Source organism: Drosophila ananassae, chromosome 3L, assembly GCF_017639315.1.
Source record: "Drosophila ananassae strain 14024-0371.13 chromosome 3L, ASM1763931v2, whole genome shotgun sequence".
Classification (NCBI taxonomy): Eukaryota; Metazoa; Arthropoda; class Insecta; order Diptera; family Drosophilidae; genus Drosophila; species Drosophila ananassae.
The window spans coordinates 6628422-6647845 of record NC_057929.1 but is presented as its reverse complement, the minus strand read 5'-3'; the positions used below and the strand labels follow the sequence as shown (position 1 = coordinate 6647845).

Sequence of the window (19424 nt, the reverse complement as noted above, 5' to 3'; positions counted from 1 at the left end):
ATTAAATAAAATACCTATAATAACTTATAATTATTTCAAATTCGGCGCCAACTCCAACTCACCACAGTCAGCTGGTGTGGTGAAACCCACACCTGAATTTTAGGGCTGCGATATGTCTATTAAGGCACAGAACCATCTGAATCCAAAAGAATCCAAATGGATCTTCCGCCTCCGGAGAAACGCGCCAGAAAATCCTACAGCCTGGAGGATAACGATGAGATAATGGGAATTCGCGCCATCCTGTCGGATGAGTTTGAACTGGACATACCGCTTATCCAGGCGCACAGTTGCCAACTGGAAACGAAACAGCAACTGCAGGCTGTTATCCAGGAGCTCTCCCAGAAGCTACCATACTTCCAACACCTAAAACGGGTTCAGGATCGCGATGTCCTCATCTGTCCCAGCTCGGAGATCGATGCCTCAGAGACCCTGGAGCAGCACCTGCAGCGCTTCGCCTTCTCGGAGCACGTGCTCCGGGCACTGTGCCAGGGAAACAAAGTGGTAAAGGTACCTCAACGGATGCCCCGCCTCCGCGTGCAATACGAAAAAACCCAGCAGCACTGGCCCTGCAAGTTCCACCCGAATCACTACTCGGAATCCCTTCGGAATGGCACAAACTTCACAGCCAGTCAGCGCATCTTTCACAAACGCATGGCCCAGCTGCTGGTTAAGCTATCCAGAGATCAGAATGCCGGCCGACCGGTGGGCATCTGTGTAGACCCGCGAACTTCCAGCCTAGTAGCCATAGCCGGATCTGGCGAGGCACAGAGCCCACATGAGCACTGCAGCATGATTCTCGTTGATTTTGTGGCACGTAGTCAGCATGGCGGAGCGATGGAAACAAATCTAAGCTTTGCCGAAGACCTAACCGACAGCGAAGCCATTCTAAGCGGCCTGCCTAAGAGCTACTACGATTATCTGACGAAGAACGAGGACTATAAGGACCTGCGTTTCGGTGCAGAGAAATCCAGGCGAAACGAAAAGGTGGAGGATGTTCAAGGAGATGACAATCTGGCCAAGTTCGGGCCATATCTCTGCACTGGCTACGATGTTTACCTCCTCCAAGAGCCCTGTCTGATGTGCTCAATGGCTTTGGTTCACAGCAGAGCGAAAAGGGTCTTCTTCCTGCGGCCGTCCGACAACGGAGCTCTAGCCACCCGCTTCCAGCTGCACTCTGTAAAGGAGCTCAACCACCACTTCGAGGTGTTCCAGTTTACCACAAACGAGGACGACTTGACGTAACAGTTAACAAACCTTGATTTTAATGCACTCGTTTAGAATAAAGACGACTTATAAAATATTTTCTATTTTGGGCGAAGACCTGGCTGTTCCCTGCCGGGTGGGCGAAGAAATCAGGCCCAGAAGATGACAGTCTGCTTCCAGAATGGTTATGTCTTTAGAGGAGCCCAGGAACTTGGTTGACAGCTCCAGGTCCTTTACGCGCAACCGAACGCGGGCGCCTTTGACGTAGTCGCTGGAAGGGAAGGAGGATTATAAAAGTAAGAACAGAATGGGAATCTTATGAACCTTACCTGCCGTTCCTAGAGGGACGACTGCAGACACAGTGGAACTTCCAGCCAAAATCAATGTAAAGGTCATCCCCCACAACATGGAAGATCTTGCCACTCACTACCTTTCCTTCTGCGCTGCCCAGCTGAGATGGATTCCAGAAAGTTATTACATAAACAAAGTGAATACTTCAGCTTAACTTACATCCACAAACTTCGAATTGCGCAGGAGGGAGGCGAACGTCTGATTATCCTCCGGCGGTAGCTCCGGTGTGGCAGGAGCAGTGTACTTGTCAAAGGCACGAGCAAATCCTCCCTTGCTGCTCTCAGCCGGGTTTCCTACAGAAACTTCCTCCACCGGCGCGACAGTTTTTCCTTCCTCCCCACTTAGCAGCCGGATTGGCAACGGATTCCTTCGCCGGCTGGTGGCAGAAACCGCCTGTAGCGCTGTTCGGCTCAGTTTGTGCAGCATGGACATGGTTTTAATTTAAAAATCCTCACAATAACCGGAGCAAATGACCATTCAGGGGAAACAGTGTTCTAAAACACCAATAAAGAAGAAGAAAACATATGTTGGAAAATATCTTCAAAACAATTGTCTTTTAAAAAACAGTTATAAGATTTAATAAGAGTTATATTTATTTATGTTTTTAGTCAATTTATAACCTACATATTTTAATATTTATACGTTTATATTTTCATTTTAAAAAGATAAGCAGGAGACCCCCTTTAAAAGTGTTGAACAGCGTGTCGCGGAAATGTTGGAAAACCATATGAGGGTCTCCCGGCATTTATTTTGATATTACGAAATCGCGTGTTTTAGACAAATTTTCAATAATTTAGCAAAATGATCCAGCAGCAGCGCCAGCGCATCGAATCCGCAGTGACGGAGATGATTGACGACATGGACAAGACGCATCTCCGCAAAATGCAGGTAGGTTCCATTCACCATAAGAGAAATCCATCTACATCTTCCCAATTGCAGAATGAGATGCACTTGTGCGCGGCCAAGTGCTGCCAGGATGGAACCTCTAGCGTGGACAGCGTCCAGCGGTGTGTGGATCGCTGCTCCGCGCCCATGACACGGGCCCAAAACTACGTGCAGCACGAACTGGGCGAATTCCAAGGAAGACTGCAGCGTTGCGTCATGGTAAGTGCCCGTTTCATCAACACATTCATAGTTATCTTCCAGAAAAAGTACTAATTCAAGCAACGTAATTCCAGCAATGCAATGACGACGTTAAAGTGAAAATGCCGGCCAACCCCAACGAGGACCAAATAGCCAAATACACCGACCAGTTCGAACGTTGTGCCATCCAGTGTGTGGACAAGCACGTGGGCCTCATTCCCAGCATGATGAAGACGATGAAACAAGTGCTATCAAAGGGACCCGACGGCATCCCTCAAGTCTAAGCCAATGGAATTTACCAGCTTTTAATTGTTGATCCTATATTTAATTGTCGGGCAATATAGTGTTTACAATCTTCCGAATCATGTTACATTTTCCTATCACATTTAAGAATAACAAAAAATATACAAACATTGTACACCGAAAGCTGTCAAGGTGAAATCTTGGTTGTTTAGTTCGAAATTGTTAAATTTCTGTTATCGAAATGGTGGAACAACAGAAAAAACGCCTCGAGAATGCTATTAGCGACATGATCGAGGACATGTACCGCAGTCACTTGCGCCGAATGCAGGTAAGTGTAATGGTCATCAGCCTCCGGATTGGTTCTAATATGCGAGGTGATCCTAAAGTCAAGAATGCATGTTTGCGCCGCCCGCTGCTGCGACGACGAGCGAGGGACACTGGAGAGCGTTCAAAACTGCATCGAGAAGTGTGCTGCCCCATTGATGGATGCCCAGGACTATCTGCAGCACGAGCTGGGACAGTTTCAAAATCGTCTCCAGAACTGCGTCAGGGTAGGAGATCCTTTTTAAGAGTATTTTTAAATTAATTCTAAAGTTGTTATATATATTTTAGAAGTTTCAGGGCAAATTAAGCTTATCCTTTAGTGAAGAAACCCTTAAAACCAATTAATATATTAAGCTTACCTTAGTCTTAAAATAAAACACTTACCAAAATCTTAATTAATACCATATTTGCTCCACAGGATTGCAATTCCGACGCCAGGTCCAGCTTGCCCAATAATCCCAATGACCGAGACATGTCCCGGTCCCAGCACTTGTTTGAGAACTGCACGGGCAACTGCGTGGATAAGTACATCAATCTGATTCCCGGTTTGCTCAAGTCGATCAAGCAGACCTTGGATCGAGGTGCTCCCAGGCGATCTCGCAGCATGGGAATGGACGTGGAATCATAGCCGGTACTATTTGGAATCCTGAGAACAAACACTTCCCCACTTTCCCACACCCGGATGCAATGAATACGCCACTCGAGGAGTTGTCAATGATAAACTTATGTATTTAATATTTTTGGTACACAACTACAACTAAAGATACAGCAAAAGGAAGCTGGGACTGCTTATCGAAGGGGCTTATCAACGCAACCTTTAGTGGTTACGTGGCGCTCCTATCGATCGCCGTGTTCCGATTTTCCATCTCCCGGTACCGCTTAGGCCCTAGCACTTTAAATATCTAATAATAAAGATTCTTAGCAATATGCAACAATAATTGTATTTGGGGATCTGGCTTCTGGCTTCTGGCCAATGCGCTCTGGCTACTTCGAGGATCTACTGCTCGTCGAGCTTCGTCCTTACACCATACTTGCTCCAGAAGGTGACCTTGGCAGTGCTTTTCTTCAAGTTGTCCTGGAACACCGAGCAGGTGTCGAAGGGAGGACAGTAGAGGTGCAGGGAGACGGAGGTATCCGAGTGACTGGGGTTCTCCACGCGATGAAGGCCGAGGTTATCTGATGGAATAGTAAATGTTAGTGGTAAGCCCCCTTTGGTAATTTCTAATCTCCTCACCATTAATGTAAGCCACATCGTTGACGGCGATCGGGGTCTCACCGATCTCCACCAGTTCACGGCTATCAATTTCGCCATCGGGATGATGGGTACGAGCAGTGGTCCTGCCGGGTCTATTGGGGTACTCATAGCGCTTCTCGCGCAGATCTCCCTTCAGCATCTTCATGAAGCAATGGGAGTCGGCATGGTCGTGCACCGACGAGCCGTGACCTTCGCCCCAGCACAGGATCAAGAGGTTGAACTTTCCATTGCCAGCATCCACCAGGTTGCGGGTGTAGCTATAACGATCGAACTTGGCGTACTTGCGCCACTCCCGCTCGTTGGACTTGTAGGAGAGCATCAGGTGATTGACCATCTCAATATTCACGTAGTTGGACTCGAACTCGCGATGCAGGGCAGCAATCAGGTCCGGAAGGGTCTCCACCACTGGGCCGTACTTGAGGGGCTTCTCCAGCGCCTGGTAGTAGTTGGTGGCCTGACGCAGGTACTTCTCCTGGTCGACCTGCTCTATCTCCGAATCGATCTTGGACAGGGCCATTTTGGGCTTGCTCTGATTAACCTGGAAGTGGGAGGTGGTGCATCAGTCTAAGTGGAAAACTACCGCCTATAGAGATCATTTCTCAAATTGATTTAGATGAATTACGTTCTATGATCGATGCTAGCTGATTGTTGATAGCTGATGGCTGATATATTATATGTTTCCGATTGGATTCTGTATTAAAATGAATATTGAATTTGATTCTGGAAATCAGGCACACGCGCTCCACCACGGATCGAAAACTCAACTGAACTGACACCCCGGTTTCTGGAGATCTTGCTCCCCTGGTCCAGCTATATAATCTACACGGATCATACGTAAATCCATGGGACAAGTCAAAAACAATAACAAAAAAACACCAGAAGCCGACGCCAGTGATTATCGCTATCAATTCAAGTGGGAGATTTGCCCATTTAAACGCACATATATAAAATAAAGCTCGAATGTTGCCAGGAGGGGTTCAACAGATGCGCCTGAAATTCTGGTCCAGAGGTTAATGGCGTTCTAATGGGCTTCCATCGCGAATAAAAAACAAATTTTTGATTATCAGCCCGTGCCCAAATATTTTTTTGATAGGGGCTAGCTGGTTTGGTTTGCCTGGATCTAGCTGCTGACGCATTCCAAGATCTCAAAAACCCAAGATCTCAGAACGGTGGTTTTTTTCTTAAACAAAACATACGGGTCCTGTGGGGTTTTACCATCAAAATAGAAACACCATCTTATCATAATTTACCATGTTTTCCTTGGTTTGTAAACACATTCAAATTCTGCCATCAAAATGCAAACTTTCTCCCCCAACGAGGTCAAAGTTGGCTAAATTAGCGTTCAAAGCAGCAATTAAAGATTCAGATACTTTTGTTAAGAAGAAAAGTGAAAATTCATTGCCTACTTTCAGGTAAGAGATTCAGATTCTTTTTAATTTCTGAATATTTGTCATTTAACAAAAGCCCTTAAAGTGTCTGTCACTTCTTTGTGTTTCAGGAGATGCATTAATGACTAATTCAAATGACCTAACTTTCTCCTTTTACAAATTTTTATTAAAAACAAAGGATTAAGATTCTTTTGTTGGGGTTTCTGGCTTAAAATTCTTTCATTGTTGAGAAGCTGTCTTAAAAATGACATTTTCCAAAGCCTCTAAAAACTAGTTGCATAATTTAAAGTGGAAACTAACTTTGGTTAAACACTTTCCATGTCGACTGCAATTACAACAAGGCTATAACTTTTTTACTGGCCCTGCAATTAACCATTTTCACCCTGGCTGCCACATACCACATCTGAAAATTCATAGTTCGGCAATGGCCAAAAAGCATAAACTGAAACTGCCAGCTTGGCAGCAACTTTCGCAACAAGTTAAGGCCAATGGCAAAGTCAAAGCTAAAAAAATAAAACTCTGCGGATCACCCATTTGCGTCAATATGAAATAAGCAAACAGTTTGAAAAAGAAAATTGTCTGAAACTGACAGCCGAAGGCAATTTTCAAAGCCAGACGGAGGAGTTCGTTAAACTAGAGATTGGAATTTTCAAATTATGGAATCAGGAAAAGTGCACAGAAAGAAATATATTCCAGTCTCAAAAATAATTTTCAAATAAGATGATTTCTAAACATTTCAAGTTTCCAGACTTTTCTTAAAAAAAACATAAATAAAACTAGTCCCTACTTCTTCTTTTGAAGTCATAGCCCTTAAGGATTCAGGACTTACCATTTTTTTTTAAATATTTTATGCACACTATTTTATTAATAAGAACTGAATAATTTTGTTGGATTTAAAAAAAATTCACTTTTTAAAAATGACTTTCTGTTTCAGGACTTCAACTTGCACTTTTTAGAGACTTTGAACGAGGATAGCTGCCACTTGGATGCGCGCCACTTAGTTTGTGTGCTGGTTTGGATATCTTTCACCAATTTATGGAGATCTTGGCCAGCAAAGGCCCCTTTCGGCTCAAAACGCAATTCGAGTGACAAAAATCGACGCCGGCAGAGGCATCGCGGCTCGAATGGCATTTTGAGCGCTTTTCGTCGCAGCGAGACGAGATCCAAGCCGTTTCACTCGACCAGGTCGATTCCACTCGACGGTGTTTTTGTTTACCCAGTTGGCCAGAAATTTATGCTACTCCGATCCGATCCGATCCGAAAAGATCCGAGGTTGAGCGGCCAGATATTTCCCCCTCCCGACCCAACTATTAATTATGGAGTCGTGCCGTTTTTTGCTGGTCTTCTTTCTTATTTGCATTTTTTGGTATTGTCTTGGCCAAGAGAAATGGCCGAGAGCCTTTGTGGCGGCTCTGGACTGTGGCATTCTTGGCTCCAAATGTGCCCTGGGGTCATCTGATGAAATGCCTTTCGAAATGTTTGCTTCAATTGTATGTCAAGTGCCGCTTGCCAATATTTGTTTAACTCGAACTATTTGGCCCAGAGCTATTCAGAGGTAGATTTTAAGTAAATACAAGTGTTATATTGGGTTGAAAACATATAAGGATAATGGCTCCATTATATCACATATTCGTAGAAGTAACAGAAAGATCTGGTCTGCTGTTTTTTACCCCCATTTTTAGGCATTCCGATCAATAGATTAGCATACCCCATCAGCTCGTGGCTTTCTAGCCAAGTTTATTCACCTTTGAACTATTCTTTTGGCATAGCCACTATGTAAAAAATTTGCATATTCCGAAAGAAGCTCAACACCAGCAGATTCATCTTGATTTCTGCGTATTTGGTTGCCTTGAGAATGCAGCTAATAACAATTTCATTGACCGTTAAAAACTCAAACAAATATTTGTCAACCGCAAAAGCTGGGAATTCTCAGATCACAAATAATAGAATAATATTTTTGCGTTTCGATGATAGGTTCTTATCAGTAGGAAAGCGCGTTCTTATACTATATACAGTTCAAAGGCCAATAGGCTGCGACTTGTAAATTGACGGAAATATGTTTTTCAGCTTTTATTAATTGTTTCTATTTGAATCACCGAATAAATCTTTCGATTGAGAACTATTTTAGTAACACATAGTTGAAATATATTCAGAAAATGCTCACTTTTTACTTAACGACTAGAAAATTGCATTAAAATTCACACAAATTTTTGGTATAGGGCCTACATTAAAGGCAATAGACTCTAAATGCATATAAATTCCAGTTTAAAATTGCAATGTGGAATCACTAGACCTCCATAAGCTATTGTAAAATAAATGGAAATAGTGTTTATGGAGTTTCAATCCTCATCCTCCTCCGACATATCAAATTCATCATCATCAAAGTCAATTATCTGAAAAAAAGTATTTGAAATTGGTTATAAAATGATTTATAAAGTAGAAGTAATGCCCCACCTCGCTATTTAACCTTGTGAACTCTGAGATCCCGGTCAAATCCTCCAGATACTTGGCTGTTTCGAATGTTTTAAAGAGGAAGGAGTGCCCGTCACTTCTAAAGGCATCCAACACGGGCTGAAAATAAAAATTAATTAATAATACAATTAAGAAAGATGTTATAGCAGGTCCAACCTTAGAACAGGCTATGCACTGAGCAAACTTCTGGGTGGCCGGGAGAATGTTCTCATAGTTGCACAGCATTCCCCGGACGGAGTGAGGCAGAATACCCAACAGACCCTCCGGCACCTTGCCGTCCGCCTCCTCTGGTTTCCCACTCTGGGCGTAGTAGGCCGGTGCCTGGTCCCGGAGCGGATGCTGGAGCAGGGCCACCAGTAGCTCCACGGCGTAGCTAGCGGCGATGTTCGATACTCCGGGTCGTGTCACGGTGCATTGCTGGTCCAACGTGCGATCTTTGAGCGACTAAAAAGAGATAGAATATAGATGGTACGTAAGCTTGGGCTCCGGTGCAGTGGAAAGAGCAAAAGCTCCGGCTCGAAGCTTTCCCGTGTCAACAAACGAGGCAAACACAGATGACGTCTCCAGGCGAGAACAAAATAAACAGCGGAGCTAATACACCAAATACAAAGTTGAGTAATGTTCGCGGTTCTATCGGTTACTTGAGTTACTTGTGTTTTGCCGCCACCGCTCCCACCTCCACACGCTGATTAGATAAAGTTCCGGGGTGGAGTGGAGTACCGGAGAACCTCGGACTCTCCCGTGGGCCCTACTATAAATGATTTTCGGTCAGTGGGAAGCCGATAGTGTGATCGGTTGGAAGTGGTAACGTGAAAATCAAGGAAACATGCTAACGGAATACGCAGGCAATCTCTCCCATCCACTGGAGTTCGGACATGTACTGGAGATTGTGGCCAAGACGATCGACGGAGCAGCCAGGTAAGAAGTGTTCCTGATTCGGATTTGGATTCCTGTTCCATTTTCACACCTTTTATGTGACTAATTACTTGTCAGCCTGGATTTCTTATCGGGCCGTGACTAATGCTCTAATGCTCCTACAACTTTGTTTTCAAGGTTCCACATCAACCTGTGCTCGGCGAAGACCTCGGTGAATCCCGATGCAGACATCGGGCTCCGGTTCTCCTGTTACTTCCGCAACGATGTAATCGTTAGGAATGCGAAAGTGAACGGTTCCTGGGGTGAGGAGGAGACCCAGGTGATGGACAACATTACGCTGCCGAATCCCATCGTCAGTGGAGAATTCTTCATGGTGTACATCCTGGCCTGCGAGGACTGCTTCCACATCTCCATAAATAGCAGAGAATTCTGCAAGTTCAGGTACAGGATGCCATTGGGGGCCATCCGGGCATTGGAGATTCGCGACCAGATTCAGGTCATTAAGCAGGTGGATCATCGCACAGTGTTCCCGAATCCCTGGCCCGCCATCCACGCTTCTGATTACTTCAAAGCCTTCAGCAACGACGTCCCGATCCTGTTTAGTCCTGGCCATGTGCTCGTTATCACCGCCCGTTGTTTTGAAAACAAAAAGGGCCAGTTCATCATCAAGTTCATGGACTCGGACACCAAGCGCGAGGAGCTGCACTTCAGCGTGCGGTTCGACGAAAAGGTTGTGGTGAGGAACTCCATGGACAGGAACTTCCAGTAAGTAAGATTGAGAAATATCTGACGACTAGCCTAAATCACTTTTATCTTTCAAGGTTTGGCACTGAGGAGCGCCATGGGGGCTTTCCCTTCGTGTTCAACCAACAGTTCAAGCTGGCTCTGGCCTTCACGGAACGAGAAGTCCTTACCGCCGTGGACGGCTACAATTTCTTCAGCTTCGCCTGGCGTACGCCAAATGCCATGACCAACCTTGTGGGCTTCAAGGTGACTAGCATCAATGGCCTAGTGGTCCAGATAACCGGCGTGGATCATCTGCAAACGGGTGACCCCACCTGTTCCGCCTTTGAGAAGTATTCCCGCCATGACTACGAATGCGTCTAACAACAAGTGATCTTAACTAATAGTCTGAAAATCTTTGAATAAATGTGCTAATCCCTAACACTATGGCTAGTTGATCTTACGTTTCCGGGGGCCGTGACATCGTTGCAGAAGTAGCAGCCCAACTGACTGCCTCGAATGCACTTGAGTCCTTCAATCTCCTGTCCACCATCTCCTGAATCATCGCGGGTGCTTCCATGTCGCATGACCAGGTAGCTATCGAAGCCCAGGGCCGCATTAATCACCACCTGAAAGATATATATTAGTTCGTTTTCTATTTATAAACAAACCCACCTTTTTGAAAGCAGCTCCGAGTAGCGTGGGAAGCCAGCGACTCTCGCGCGAATCCGTAAGTAGAAACACGACGTCATGATCCCGCACTGCCTTTTCAATGAGATTCAAATGCTCCTCCGTTTGAGCACGCAACGAGTCTCCAATTGTGTGACCCGGCATGGGTATCTCCAGAACATGTCCCACAGTTTCAGCGCTTGGATTTATCTCCCGAAGCCTTTCTGCTGCAGTCGTGGCTTTCATCCTATTGCCAGCAACCGCATCAGCGTGGGTATACAGATTCTGTCGCACTGGATTCGAAAATCCTACCTTGCCATTGTCCATCAAAGTTATGTGCTTAAAGCCCCATGACTGAAATTTGAAAAGTGATTAGAATATGAATGGTTCGACGTTTTTAAGCTGACCAGAAGATTTCGCGCCACAGCACACCCCAAGGTACCAGCTCCAAAGAGCAGGCACTTAGTTTGCGAGATGATTTCCAGGTTGAGGTCAGGTACCAGACGCCACTTCATCAGCTTGAGGTTGAGGTTCACAGAGTTTTCAGCCAGTCTAGGGGAAAAAAAAAAATTCCCCATCAAACCACTAGATAAAAATATAAATATCAAACAATGCATCTACGTAACTGACGTAGGTCACCGATAATGGCTATCAATTAAGTAGCTTGAGCGAAGAGCTTACTTTGCCGGATCCATGCTGTCCCTCATGCAGACCATTCTGGGACCCATTTTTCCATTCTTATTTGCCTCCCAGCCCACGAACTTGAGCTCCATGGTGTCCGCCAGATCGCAGCCCTCTGTCTGGATCACCTCCCAGATGCGGCTGTCGTCCACTTGCATTTTCTGATTGAAACGCAGGCCCAGAAACCTAAGCTTCTTGCCGACAAAAGTGGGGCTACAAGAGAAATCGATTCAGTGGGTTGCGTTGCATTTGTTTGTTCCATTTACTAACCAATGATTGAGTAACCAAGCAGCATAATTCCTCATCAACCAGGCTGGATGGTCGTACTCGCTGGGATCAGCGAAGCCAAAGTAATAGTGCTCCACATCTTTTTCATCCAAACTATTTAATTGCCGGGCTTCACAAACATTTTCCTTCTCGTTCACATAGAGGATAAAGAAGGCTTGCGACTCAGCGGGCAGGGCCTTCAAAGCCTGTGTGTATTTTTGGCTGTTGGGGACATCCCGCAGCTTTTGGACCCCACCCTGGAGCTTCAAGGTGGGCGTGAGAGGGCAGGGAAAGGCAAACCAGTAGTAGTAGCTGTGGCACTTTAAATCAGCAAAGGAGAGAACAAAGAAGCGGGCCAGCAGACTCGGATCCCCCAGCACCCGGCCACTGCGCATATCAGCTACGAGTTCCTTGCCCTCATCCGCGAGCAGCGCCACCTTGTCCAGGGCCTTGAACTCTTCTATGGTGTTTTTATTGTAAATAGTTCCGACGGCTGCATGGCTGAATTTTGGTGGCTGTGCGGATCTGAAATGCGGGTAGATTATTGATTTCAAAAGGTGACAAATATTTGAAAGGAATAAACCTATTGTAGGCTGTGTAGTCCACCTCCAAGAGGCATCCAGAGGCGTTGCGATTCGTGTAGTGTCCACTGATGGAGCGCTTAGTATCCGACAGACGATCATGGTCGAGTTTCACTTCCGCCAGTTTGTGCCAGAATGTGGGTGACACGAAGGATTCCCATGGTGCAAACTGCAGAATAGTCTCCTCTTGCAGACTCATCTTTTGGGGCGTTGTTTACGTTTCGGAAGTTGGTCGGAAAATAAATAAACAAAGAATTCGATGGCGATAGGCAGGTGGAGAGCTTTTATCGACCCTACAGTTGAACTTTCCTATATAAGTAAACTTTCTTATACAATAAATTCTTAAATCATTTTAATTTTTAAAAAATAGATAGTCGTTAAAGAATATAAGACATTATTCACTTAAAAACATCTATATTTTATCCCCTTTTCATTATTTCGAAAGTTTACTGTACTTTCTTTGGTTAGGGATTTCCGCCATGGCGTGGAACGGTCTCACTGAAACGCCCTCTGCTGGCGAAGATTGAGTCAAAACATTGGAGGAAAAAAAACAGAATAGGACGTCATGGACCTGCAGCAGTTGGAGGAGGAGGCCCGCCAGGCGGCCTTAAAGGACATTCAGAACATGCTGCAGCGACCCGGGCAACTGGAGAAGGTGGAGCAGTACCGACACCGCATTGCCCGCAAGAAGGCCTCCGTAGAGGCGCTCCTCAAGACCGGGATGCAAAACCAACTGGATGGCGTAAGGGTGGGCCTTAAGCAACTGGAGACCTGTATGCAGGATGTCAAGGAGGTGCGAAAAAGGATGGGCGAGGTGGAACGCCTCCTCCAGGGGGTACCAGAAGTGTACGATGCCCTCGAGGTGGTGAGGGAGGAGAACACGAAGCACTCGCAGTACGCCACCGCTATGGAGAACCTGAAGCACATCTTCAACGTGGACGCGAGTGTGCAGAAGACGATGGCCCTGATCGAGGACGATAAGCTGCTCAACGCCCATCAGTGCCTCGCCGATCTGGAGAACTCACGGGATGATCTCCTATACGAGCTGCACAAGCAACCAAAGCAACACGCCTCCGACAAGATCACCCTGAAGCGTCACTTCGAAAAGGTTGACACCGTCTCCCAAGAGCTCGAGAAGAAGCTGCGCCTGATCATCAGTCGCACGCTGAACACCTTGCGCAAAAAGCCAACAATTATAGTCACTGCGTTGAGGATCATAGAGCGCGAGGAGAAGAATGACCAGTTCGCGCTGCAACAGCAAAAGGTCACAGGGTTTCTGCCACCTGGCAGGCCGAAAGCCTGGAGAAAAATGATAATGGGAGTGCTGCAACAGTCGGTGGTCACTAGGATCGAGGGCTCAAAGCTGGAGGAGCGAGCAGACAACAAGATGTGGCTGGTGCGAGACCTAGAGATCCTGCGCCAGATTATCCTAGAGGATCTTCGCGTGGTCAAGTCCCTCTGTGTTCCCTGCTTCCCGCCGCACTATGACATATTCGGAGAGTACGTCAAGTTCTATCATGAGGGTTTGTCCAGCTACGTGAGTATGATTCTCTGCTTGCGATTAGTCGATCTCCAACCCAACCTCTTCCTTTTAGCTGGACAACATTGTGCGATCTGGGCTGGAGGGCAATGAATACGTTTCTATGCTAGCCTGGGTTACGCACACATACCCGGGTGTGGAGCTGATGGCCCACCCCGATCTCAACGTGGATGTGCACAAGCTTATTGGGCCTCTGCTTCGACCGGAGCACCTGAAGGCACTGGAGGACGAATACCTGCAGAACATGCAGCGAAACTTCCAGGAATGGATGACCAAGGCCGCGGAGACGGAAAAGCAGGAATGGTTCTCTGAGATGGTACCGGATCAAGACGAACACTACTACCACACCTCGGCGCCGGTGATCATTTTCCAGATGATAGACCAGCACTTGCAGGTTACGAACACCATCCACCAAGAACTTACGTTCAAGGCGCTGGTGATGAGCATTCAACAGGTGGAAATCTTTGGCCAGACGTATCTGAAGAACGTCATTGAGCTGAAGGAGCACCACTTCCGTAACAGGGATCAGATAAAGTACTTCACGCACTACATCATCACCATCGTGAACAACAGCCAGCAAATGGTGGAACTGGCGCAGCAGATGAAGCAGCTCTACTGGCCCAAGTCGCGCACGGAGCACTATGAGGACTTTGAACGGCTCCTGGGTACGTTCCAAAGGATACGAGCACACGCCGCCAGCTATCTTCTGGAGGAGGCCTTCCTGGACATGGAGTGCCATTTCAACGACCTTTTCACAGCCAAGTGGTTGGCTAGCAACATCGCTGTGGATACCATCTGTGTGACTTTGGAGGACTACTTCCAGGACTACAATCACCTGCGGCCGAACAACTTTGAGATGGTGATCAACGAGGCACAGAAGCTGCTGGCCAAGCGCTACATCCGAGCACTGCTTTCTAAGCGGCTCTCAAAACCGCGCACCGAGATTGAGGCCATCACCCGGAAGATAAAGGCAGAGGCCAAGCGGTTCAAGCTCTTCTTCGAGAAAATAGCTCCTAAGATATCCCTCAGCGATTCTCCTCTTGACCTCATATCTACTCTCTCTGCTCTGCTCAGCTCAGACATTGAATTGTTGGTCCTGGACTTGCACACGTTGCTCGGCAGTTATCCTTCCCTCAACGAAGACCATCTGGTGCGACTGTTCTACGTCCGCAACGACGTAAAGGCGGCTGAGGTTCGGGAAAAGGTGCAGGATGCGATGAAGTCCAAGAAGGCCATGGTCAGCATTGCCAAGCAGGACTGTATCTTTAAAGAAATCGTATTCAACGACAAATTGTGGTAGACTGCCAACCCCTCCTGTGTAGTCCCCAATCCCTGTCGCCTTCCGGAGAACTCCCTTTGTTCAGTATCGTGCCTACTCTTAAGTTGGAATTGTAACATACATCAGATCAGATCAGAAAATAACTAATTATACATAACTATTATTATAAACGGAATAATCGATTATTAAAGTATCAAATTATATTAAAACTTAATCACACTTTGTATTTATTTGTGGCCAGTTTAAAAGTGGCGCCTTCGCTAGTTTTGAAAAATAGTGTATCTCATGGTAACACTGGAGAGAAACAGTGTGACCCCCTCCCAGCTGACTCTAACAGGTGACCGTTCCGGGATTCTGGGCGTATATATATTCTCAATCCATCCCTCCACGTGTCAGTTGCTTACCATCCGCGTCCCAAAATGAGCTTCAAACCCCAGCCCAGCGGCTTCGCCACCAAGTCTATTCACGCCGGCCAGAGCCCTGAGCAGTGGAAGAGTGCGTCGGTGATTCCACAGATTTCCCTCAGCACCACCTTCAAACAGGATGCGCCTGGAGAGCACAGGGGCTTCGAGTACTCCAGGAGTGGCAATCCCACAAGGAATGTGCTGGAAACTTGCTTCGCTGCCTTGGACAATGCCAAGTACGGACTCACCTTTTCGTCAGGATTGGGAGCGACCACCGCAGTGCTGACTATGTTGAGCAGCGGCGATCACATAATCGTCGGCGATGATGTCTACGGAGGCACCAACCGCTTGATCCGCCAGGTCGCTGGCCGCCTGGGAATCCAAGCCACCTTCGTGGATCCCACCAACTTGCAGCTCATCAAGGACTCCATCAAGCCCGAGACCAAGCTCGTGTGGGTGGAGTCCCCCACCAATCCTCTCATCAAGGTCGCCGACATCGAGGCGGTCGCGAAACTTGTTCATGGTGTCCGGAAAGACCTGATCCTGGCGGTGGACAATACCTTCCTGACCTCATACTTCCAGCGGCCCCTGGAGCTGGGAGCGGATTTAGTCTGCTACTCGATGACCAAGTACATGAACGGCCACACCGACGTGGTGATGGGTGGAATCACCATGAACTCCGAGGAGCTGTACAAGAGCCTTAAGTTCCTGCAGAACGCCGTCGGCATTGTGCCCTCTCCCTTTGATTGCTACCAGGTGAACAGAAGTCTGAAGACCCTGTCGCTGCGCATGGAGCAGCACCAGAAGAACGCTCTGAAGGTAGCCCAGTTTCTGGAGAAGCATCCGTTCGTGGAGAAGGTTCTCCACCCCGGCCTGCCATCCCACCCCCAGCACCAGATCGCCCTGAAGCAGACCTACGGCTACAGCGGCGTGTTCTCCTTCTACATCAAGGGTGAACTGAAGCACTCTACCGCGTTCCTGAAGGCTATTAAGGTGTTCACTCTGGCTGAGAGCTTGGGCGGATACGAGAGTCTTGCTGAGCTTCCTTCTGTCATGACTCACGCCTCTGTTCCGGCTGAAGACAGGAAGACCTTGGGCATCACCGATGGCTTGATCCGTCTCTCAGTCGGTCTCGAGGACGCCGATGATCTAATCAAGGATCTAGAGCAGGCCCTCGCAGTCGCCGCAAAGGCCTAATCACCTCAGTTTATATGTTATCTTACATGATGAGATTTTTTAGATCGGTTATCATGATTTTGTATATTAACCCACCCAATAAAAGTGTATTTTGTCTCAAATATTGAAAAACAGGTCGTACAAAGTGTTTTCTGTTAAGGTTATTTATTTCCTTTTCGAATCAGTGTTCCCCACTTTGTTATCTTTAAGAAAAACTACAAAACAATAGGATTATCAAGAAGTCCATGGCAGATATCAAGTAAAGGGTGTACTACTTCCAGAAAACTTAGTATTATCAAGAACTCTAAAGCAGATATCAAATTATGGGTGTAGTTCCAGAAATCTGTTGCAGTAAAGTCTTATTTATAAACATTGATAAGTTGTATTGGTGGAAGGTATCAAGAGCTGTAGAAGATCTCATTTAAAAGCGTGTTCCGAACAAGAGGCTACACTGATATTCATAACACCTCCTTGACCCCCCATGGCTATAATCTTTAAATTAGAAAAATAATGTTTTCAGGTCAGCCAAAAACAATGAATCAGCGCTTTTGGGTTTTGGCTTCATCTCTCCTAATAAATCGGATGATTTGAGCTTTTCGTTAGCCATTTCAGATTCTTCTAAACGAATAATTGTATTAACAGAACCTTATCAGAAAGTATTGATCTTATCTAATCAGTATAAGGCCTATAACTTTGCTAACTCATTGCTTCCATATGGTGCTCTAGTCGCAGGTTCTCATGAAAGAAAGTCTTCTAAAAAGAAAATGCCAATGAAAGTAAATGAAAATTGTGTTTTATTTAACAATTCCCGTTACTTTTCCGAAAGAATGTAATTGAGTAAAATTAAGCTTTAACATTACACGTACGCTATCCAAAACCATACCATTTGACAGATATACATACTATTGTGAAGTGCATACATAGTATTTGATGTACAACAAGATGTAATAAGCAACTGCGCTATCCAACATTCATAATTTTGCCTTTTATGCATGTATCCTTAAAAAATGCTCTCAATTGCTTAAAGTAAACAGTAGTTCGTGTGCAATGCTCGTCCTTAGTACTTGTAACGATAAATAGCAACCCCGGCCACACCAATTAGAATCGAGCCCATCAGATAACCTAGCAGCTTCAGCTTTGAATTGTCCACGAGAGGCTGTTTTTGTCTGGTGGCAGTCTTTTGCTCCATTTTCTTGGCCTGGCCCAGCATCTTCTGGTACATCTCCTTTTCGTTGTGTTCCTCGCGGCGAGCCTTAATAAAGAGTCTGGCCAAGTCCGACTGGACAGACCGATTGTCGGGTTCCAGAGTGGCCACTTTCTGCAACAGCTTAATGGCACCCTGGGTGTCAGCCTTGCCTTCTAATATCTGAAATGGACATTTGATAAGCTATCTTATTCATTTGAAAGGATAACTCTTAACACGTACCCTCCCCTTACGATACAAGGCCTTTGAATTGTTCGGCTGGCATCGCAGGACGTGCTCAACGGACTCCAGGGCGGCATCGTAGGCGGCAATTTTGATTTGGGTCATGGCCAAGTTGTTGTAGACAATCAATCGATCCTCCAGCAAAATCTGGGTATCGCTGTTCGATAGCTATTCAGAAAAATTATCAGTTTGTTTGCAAAACATGTGCAGATGTGTATAAGGACCCACCTCGAGATCTTCATGGTCAAAGTCAGCATCCGGATCGCCGTCCCGCGTGTCCAAATAGTCCAAAGCACGTTTGTAGAGGTAAATGGCGGTGTTGTACTGCAAGCGCTTATAGTAGAAGTTGGCGCGTTCTTTCTTTCGTGTCCTGAAAAATAAATTCCTTAGTAGTTTCGCATATTAAAGAAAACTCCTCAAAAAGTACCCGTAGTTACGGCGAATTTCAAACGCTTTGAGGTCTGCAAAGTCTTCGGTTTTGGTATCCACGAGTTCTACTTCGTAGGTAAGCTGCAAACCAGAGTAAATTAGAAACGAATTCCATAATATGAATAGCATTTACATACCTTTGCATCTTGGGGAATGGTATATTCAGATTCGTTATCTTTTTTCAGACCAAGGTTGCCGTAACCGAACCGGGGATCCACGATGATCTGAGCCACCTCGCCGACCTGCAGCATGGGAAGCACCATGTCCACTCCCTGGGCAACTTCATAGTCCCCTACGTGACACTGGAAGCCCAATCCTTCATCCACAACCTTGCCGTTGTTCAACTTGCCGGTGAAATTGATGGTGACCAGATCTCCGCGGAGAGCGGTAGGTGCATCCTTGGGCGCCTTTTTGAGGGTACGTTTTATCAGCTGCTTGTTGCCTAGAATGTCCGAGTCGCTTTCAGATTCCTCCTCCTCCTTCGCAGGGTCCTTATCAGCCGCTATCTCTGAAGGTGTCACCCCATCTCCGGCAGCAGCTTCTGCAGCCACCTTACGTATGTCCTTCGTGTCTTCGGCGTTGGTCAGGTCCTCAAACGAGCTGCTGCTAGACTTCTCCGTATCCATATTAACCTGCGGGTGGGCGAAATTACGATTTACATTGAAACTCGAACTCGGAACAAAGGGCATGTGCAAATAGAGGCTAGGATGCCCAGTTACCGGGTGAAAATGCAGATGCACGATAGACTTACGGCAGTATCCTAATGTGTTCGCGGCTTTTAGCAACAAAAAAGGCGAGATTTCCAAAGTAAAATACGATAAAAGTTACAGGAAAATGAAAAGATATTGTACGATTGCTTTTGGCATTTCACCTAGAGATGTGCAACTTGGCCCGATCAGATGGTCGCTGTGACTGGCAACTATTGTTTGAAACCCAACTGCTGATGATAAGACGGAAGTAAAAATTTATAAAAATAGTAATTTCGCATAAAATAGTTATAAATTTTTACATTCCTAACTATAAATTAAATTTTAGAAATGTGAAAATGAAATTA

The 19424-nt window shown here is 46.2% G+C and overlaps 10 protein-coding genes across 12 annotated transcripts; 6 read left to right on the top strand and 4 right to left on the bottom strand.

Moving 5' to 3' along the window:
* Nucleotides 1–86: 86 nt before the first annotated feature.
* Nucleotides 87–1300, top strand: LOC6494832 (probable inactive tRNA-specific adenosine deaminase-like protein 3). Its single transcript, XM_001959544.4, has one exon. It carries the CDS (start codon nt 157–159, stop codon nt 1240–1242), a length of 1086 nt encoding a protein of 361 aa, XP_001959580.1. The 5' UTR covers nt 87–156; the 3' UTR covers nt 1243–1300.
* Nucleotides 1240–2063, bottom strand: LOC6495786 (28S ribosomal protein S28, mitochondrial). Its single transcript, XM_001959543.4, has 3 exons — nt 1714–2063; nt 1533–1654; nt 1240–1474 (listed from the first exon to the last, which is right to left on the bottom strand). The coding sequence occupies exons 1-3, from the start codon at nt 1984–1986 to the stop codon at nt 1291–1293; spliced, it is 579 nt and encodes a 192-aa protein (XP_001959579.1). The 5' UTR covers nt 1987–2063; the 3' UTR covers nt 1240–1290.
* A 166-nt stretch (nt 2064–2229) lies between these two features.
* On the top strand, nt 2230–3063 carry LOC6494833 (protein FAM136A). Its single transcript, XM_001959542.4, has 3 exons — nt 2230–2442; nt 2494–2658; nt 2733–3063. The coding sequence occupies exons 1-3, from the start codon at nt 2356–2358 to the stop codon at nt 2919–2921; spliced, it is 441 nt and encodes a 146-aa protein (XP_001959578.1). The 5' UTR covers nt 2230–2355; the 3' UTR covers nt 2922–3063.
* A 2-nt stretch (nt 3064–3065) lies between these two features.
* On the top strand, nt 3066–4136 carry LOC6494834 (protein FAM136A). The gene is made up of 3 exons (XM_001959541.4): nt 3066–3208; nt 3267–3431; nt 3623–4136. Exons 1-3 carry the CDS (start codon nt 3122–3124, stop codon nt 3830–3832), a joined length of 462 nt encoding a protein of 153 aa, XP_001959577.1. The 5' UTR covers nt 3066–3121; the 3' UTR covers nt 3833–4136.
* On the bottom strand, nt 3910–6875 carry LOC6495785 (cysteine dioxygenase type 1). Of its 3 annotated transcripts, none has more exons than XM_044715939.1 (3): nt 6677–6875; nt 4439–4997; nt 3910–4380 (listed from the first exon to the last, which is right to left on the bottom strand). In XM_044715939.1, exons 1-3 carry the CDS (start codon nt 6677–6679, stop codon nt 4202–4204), a joined length of 741 nt encoding a protein of 246 aa, XP_044571874.1. In that variant the 5' UTR covers nt 6680–6875; the 3' UTR covers nt 3910–4201. The 3 variants fall into 3 exon arrangements, with proteins under 3 accessions (XP_044571874.1, XP_001959576.1, XP_044571875.1); XM_001959540.4 differs by lacking the exon at nt 6677–6875 and adding an exon at nt 5082–5237; XM_044715940.1 differs by lacking the exon at nt 6677–6875 and having other exon boundaries at nt 4439–5003.
* A 1017-nt stretch (nt 6876–7892) lies between these two features.
* Nucleotides 7893–12373, bottom strand: LOC6495784 (ubiquitin-like modifier-activating enzyme ATG7). The gene is made up of 9 exons (XM_001959538.4): nt 12119–12373; nt 11539–12060; nt 11269–11481; nt 10995–11139; nt 10594–10941; nt 10383–10547; nt 8476–8763; nt 8302–8418; nt 7893–8240 (listed from the first exon to the last, which is right to left on the bottom strand). The coding sequence occupies exons 1-9, from the start codon at nt 12313–12315 to the stop codon at nt 8187–8189; spliced, it is 2049 nt and encodes a 682-aa protein (XP_001959574.1). The 5' UTR covers nt 12316–12373; the 3' UTR covers nt 7893–8186.
* On the top strand, nt 8807–10360 carry LOC6494835 (32 kDa beta-galactoside-binding lectin). Its single transcript, XM_001959539.4, has 3 exons — nt 8807–9237; nt 9373–9960; nt 10017–10360. The coding sequence occupies exons 1-3, from the start codon at nt 9146–9148 to the stop codon at nt 10300–10302; spliced, it is 966 nt and encodes a 321-aa protein (XP_001959575.1). The 5' UTR covers nt 8807–9145; the 3' UTR covers nt 10303–10360.
* Nucleotides 12374–12588: 215 nt separating the features above from the next.
* LOC6494836 (exocyst complex component 3) lies at nt 12589–15149 on the top strand. Its single transcript, XM_001959537.4, has 2 exons — nt 12589–13653; nt 13712–15149. The coding sequence occupies exons 1-2, from the start codon at nt 12682–12684 to the stop codon at nt 14954–14956; spliced, it is 2217 nt and encodes a 738-aa protein (XP_001959573.1). The 5' UTR covers nt 12589–12681; the 3' UTR covers nt 14957–15149.
* A 105-nt stretch (nt 15150–15254) lies between these two features.
* On the top strand, nt 15255–16650 carry LOC6494837 (cystathionine gamma-lyase). The gene has a single exon (XM_001959536.4). The coding sequence runs from the start codon at nt 15355–15357 to the stop codon at nt 16534–16536; it is 1182 nt and encodes a 393-aa protein (XP_001959572.1). The 5' UTR covers nt 15255–15354; the 3' UTR covers nt 16537–16650.
* Nucleotides 16651–17292: 642 nt separating this feature from the next.
* On the bottom strand, nt 17293–19298 carry LOC6495783 (peptidyl-prolyl cis-trans isomerase FKBP8). Its single transcript, XM_001959535.4, has 6 exons — nt 19122–19298; nt 18508–19002; nt 18369–18451; nt 18170–18311; nt 17942–18109; nt 17293–17881 (listed from the first exon to the last, which is right to left on the bottom strand). The coding sequence occupies exons 2-6, from the start codon at nt 18994–18996 to the stop codon at nt 17573–17575; spliced, it is 1191 nt and encodes a 396-aa protein (XP_001959571.1). The 5' UTR covers nt 18997–19002; nt 19122–19298; the 3' UTR covers nt 17293–17572.
* Nucleotides 19299–19424: the final 126 nt, after the last annotated feature.

Coding starts and splice junctions, on each gene's coding strand:
- LOC6494832 (XM_001959544.4), top strand. CDS start 157: ATGGATCTTCCGCCTCCGGAGAAACGCGCCAGAAAATCCTACAGCCTG.
- LOC6495786 (XM_001959543.4), bottom strand. CDS start 1,986: ATGTCCATGCTGCACAAACTGAGCCGAACAGCGCTACAGGCGGTTTCT. Junction 1,655..1,713: donor GCAATTCGAAGTTTGTGGAT/GTAAGTTAAGCT, acceptor AATCCATCTCAG/CTGGGCAGCGCAGAAGGAAA. Junction 1,475..1,532: donor CGTCCCTCTAGGAACGGCAG/GTAAGGTTCATA, acceptor CTTCCCTTCCAG/CGACTACGTCAAAGGCGCCC.
- LOC6494833 (XM_001959542.4), top strand. CDS start 2,356: ATGATCCAGCAGCAGCGCCAGCGCATCGAATCCGCAGTGACGGAGATG. Junction 2,443..2,493: donor CGCATCTCCGCAAAATGCAG/GTAGGTTCCATT, acceptor TCCCAATTGCAG/AATGAGATGCACTTGTGCGC. Junction 2,659..2,732: donor GACTGCAGCGTTGCGTCATG/GTAAGTGCCCGT, acceptor ACGTAATTCCAG/CAATGCAATGACGACGTTAA.
- LOC6494834 (XM_001959541.4), top strand. CDS start 3,122: ATGGTGGAACAACAGAAAAAACGCCTCGAGAATGCTATTAGCGACATG. Junction 3,209..3,266: donor GTCACTTGCGCCGAATGCAG/GTAAGTGTAATG, acceptor GTGATCCTAAAG/TCAAGAATGCATGTTTGCGC. Junction 3,432..3,622: donor GTCTCCAGAACTGCGTCAGG/GTAGGAGATCCT, acceptor TTTGCTCCACAG/GATTGCAATTCCGACGCCAG.
- LOC6495785 (XM_044715939.1), bottom strand. Junction 4,381..4,438: donor CGATGTGGCTTACATTAATG/GTGAGGAGATTA, acceptor CTATTCCATCAG/ATAACCTCGGCCTTCATCGC.
- LOC6494835 (XM_001959539.4), top strand. CDS start 9,146: ATGCTAACGGAATACGCAGGCAATCTCTCCCATCCACTGGAGTTCGGA. Junction 9,238..9,372: donor ACGATCGACGGAGCAGCCAG/GTAAGAAGTGTT, acceptor TTTGTTTTCAAG/GTTCCACATCAACCTGTGCT. Junction 9,961..10,016: donor TCCATGGACAGGAACTTCCA/GTAAGTAAGATT, acceptor TTATCTTTCAAG/GTTTGGCACTGAGGAGCGCC.
- LOC6495784 (XM_001959538.4), bottom strand. CDS start 12,315: ATGAGTCTGCAAGAGGAGACTATTCTGCAGTTTGCACCATGGGAATCC. Junction 12,061..12,118: donor GACTACACAGCCTACAATAG/GTTTATTCCTTT, acceptor CCCGCATTTCAG/ATCCGCACAGCCACCAAAAT. Junction 8,419..8,475: donor AGTGCATAGCCTGTTCTAAG/GTTGGACCTGCT, acceptor TTTTATTTTCAG/CCCGTGTTGGATGCCTTTAG.
- LOC6494836 (XM_001959537.4), top strand. CDS start 12,682: ATGGACCTGCAGCAGTTGGAGGAGGAGGCCCGCCAGGCGGCCTTAAAG. Junction 13,654..13,711: donor ATGAGGGTTTGTCCAGCTAC/GTGAGTATGATT, acceptor TCTTCCTTTTAG/CTGGACAACATTGTGCGATC.
- LOC6494837 (XM_001959536.4), top strand. CDS start 15,355: ATGAGCTTCAAACCCCAGCCCAGCGGCTTCGCCACCAAGTCTATTCAC.
- LOC6495783 (XM_001959535.4), bottom strand. CDS start 18,996: ATGGATACGGAGAAGTCTAGCAGCAGCTCGTTTGAGGACCTGACCAAC. Junction 18,452..18,507: donor CCATTCCCCAAGATGCAAAG/GTATGTAAATGC, acceptor TCTGGTTTGCAG/CTTACCTACGAAGTAGAACT. Junction 18,110..18,169: donor TTGACCATGAAGATCTCGAG/GTGGGTCCTTAT, acceptor TTTTCTGAATAG/CTATCGAACAGCGATACCCA.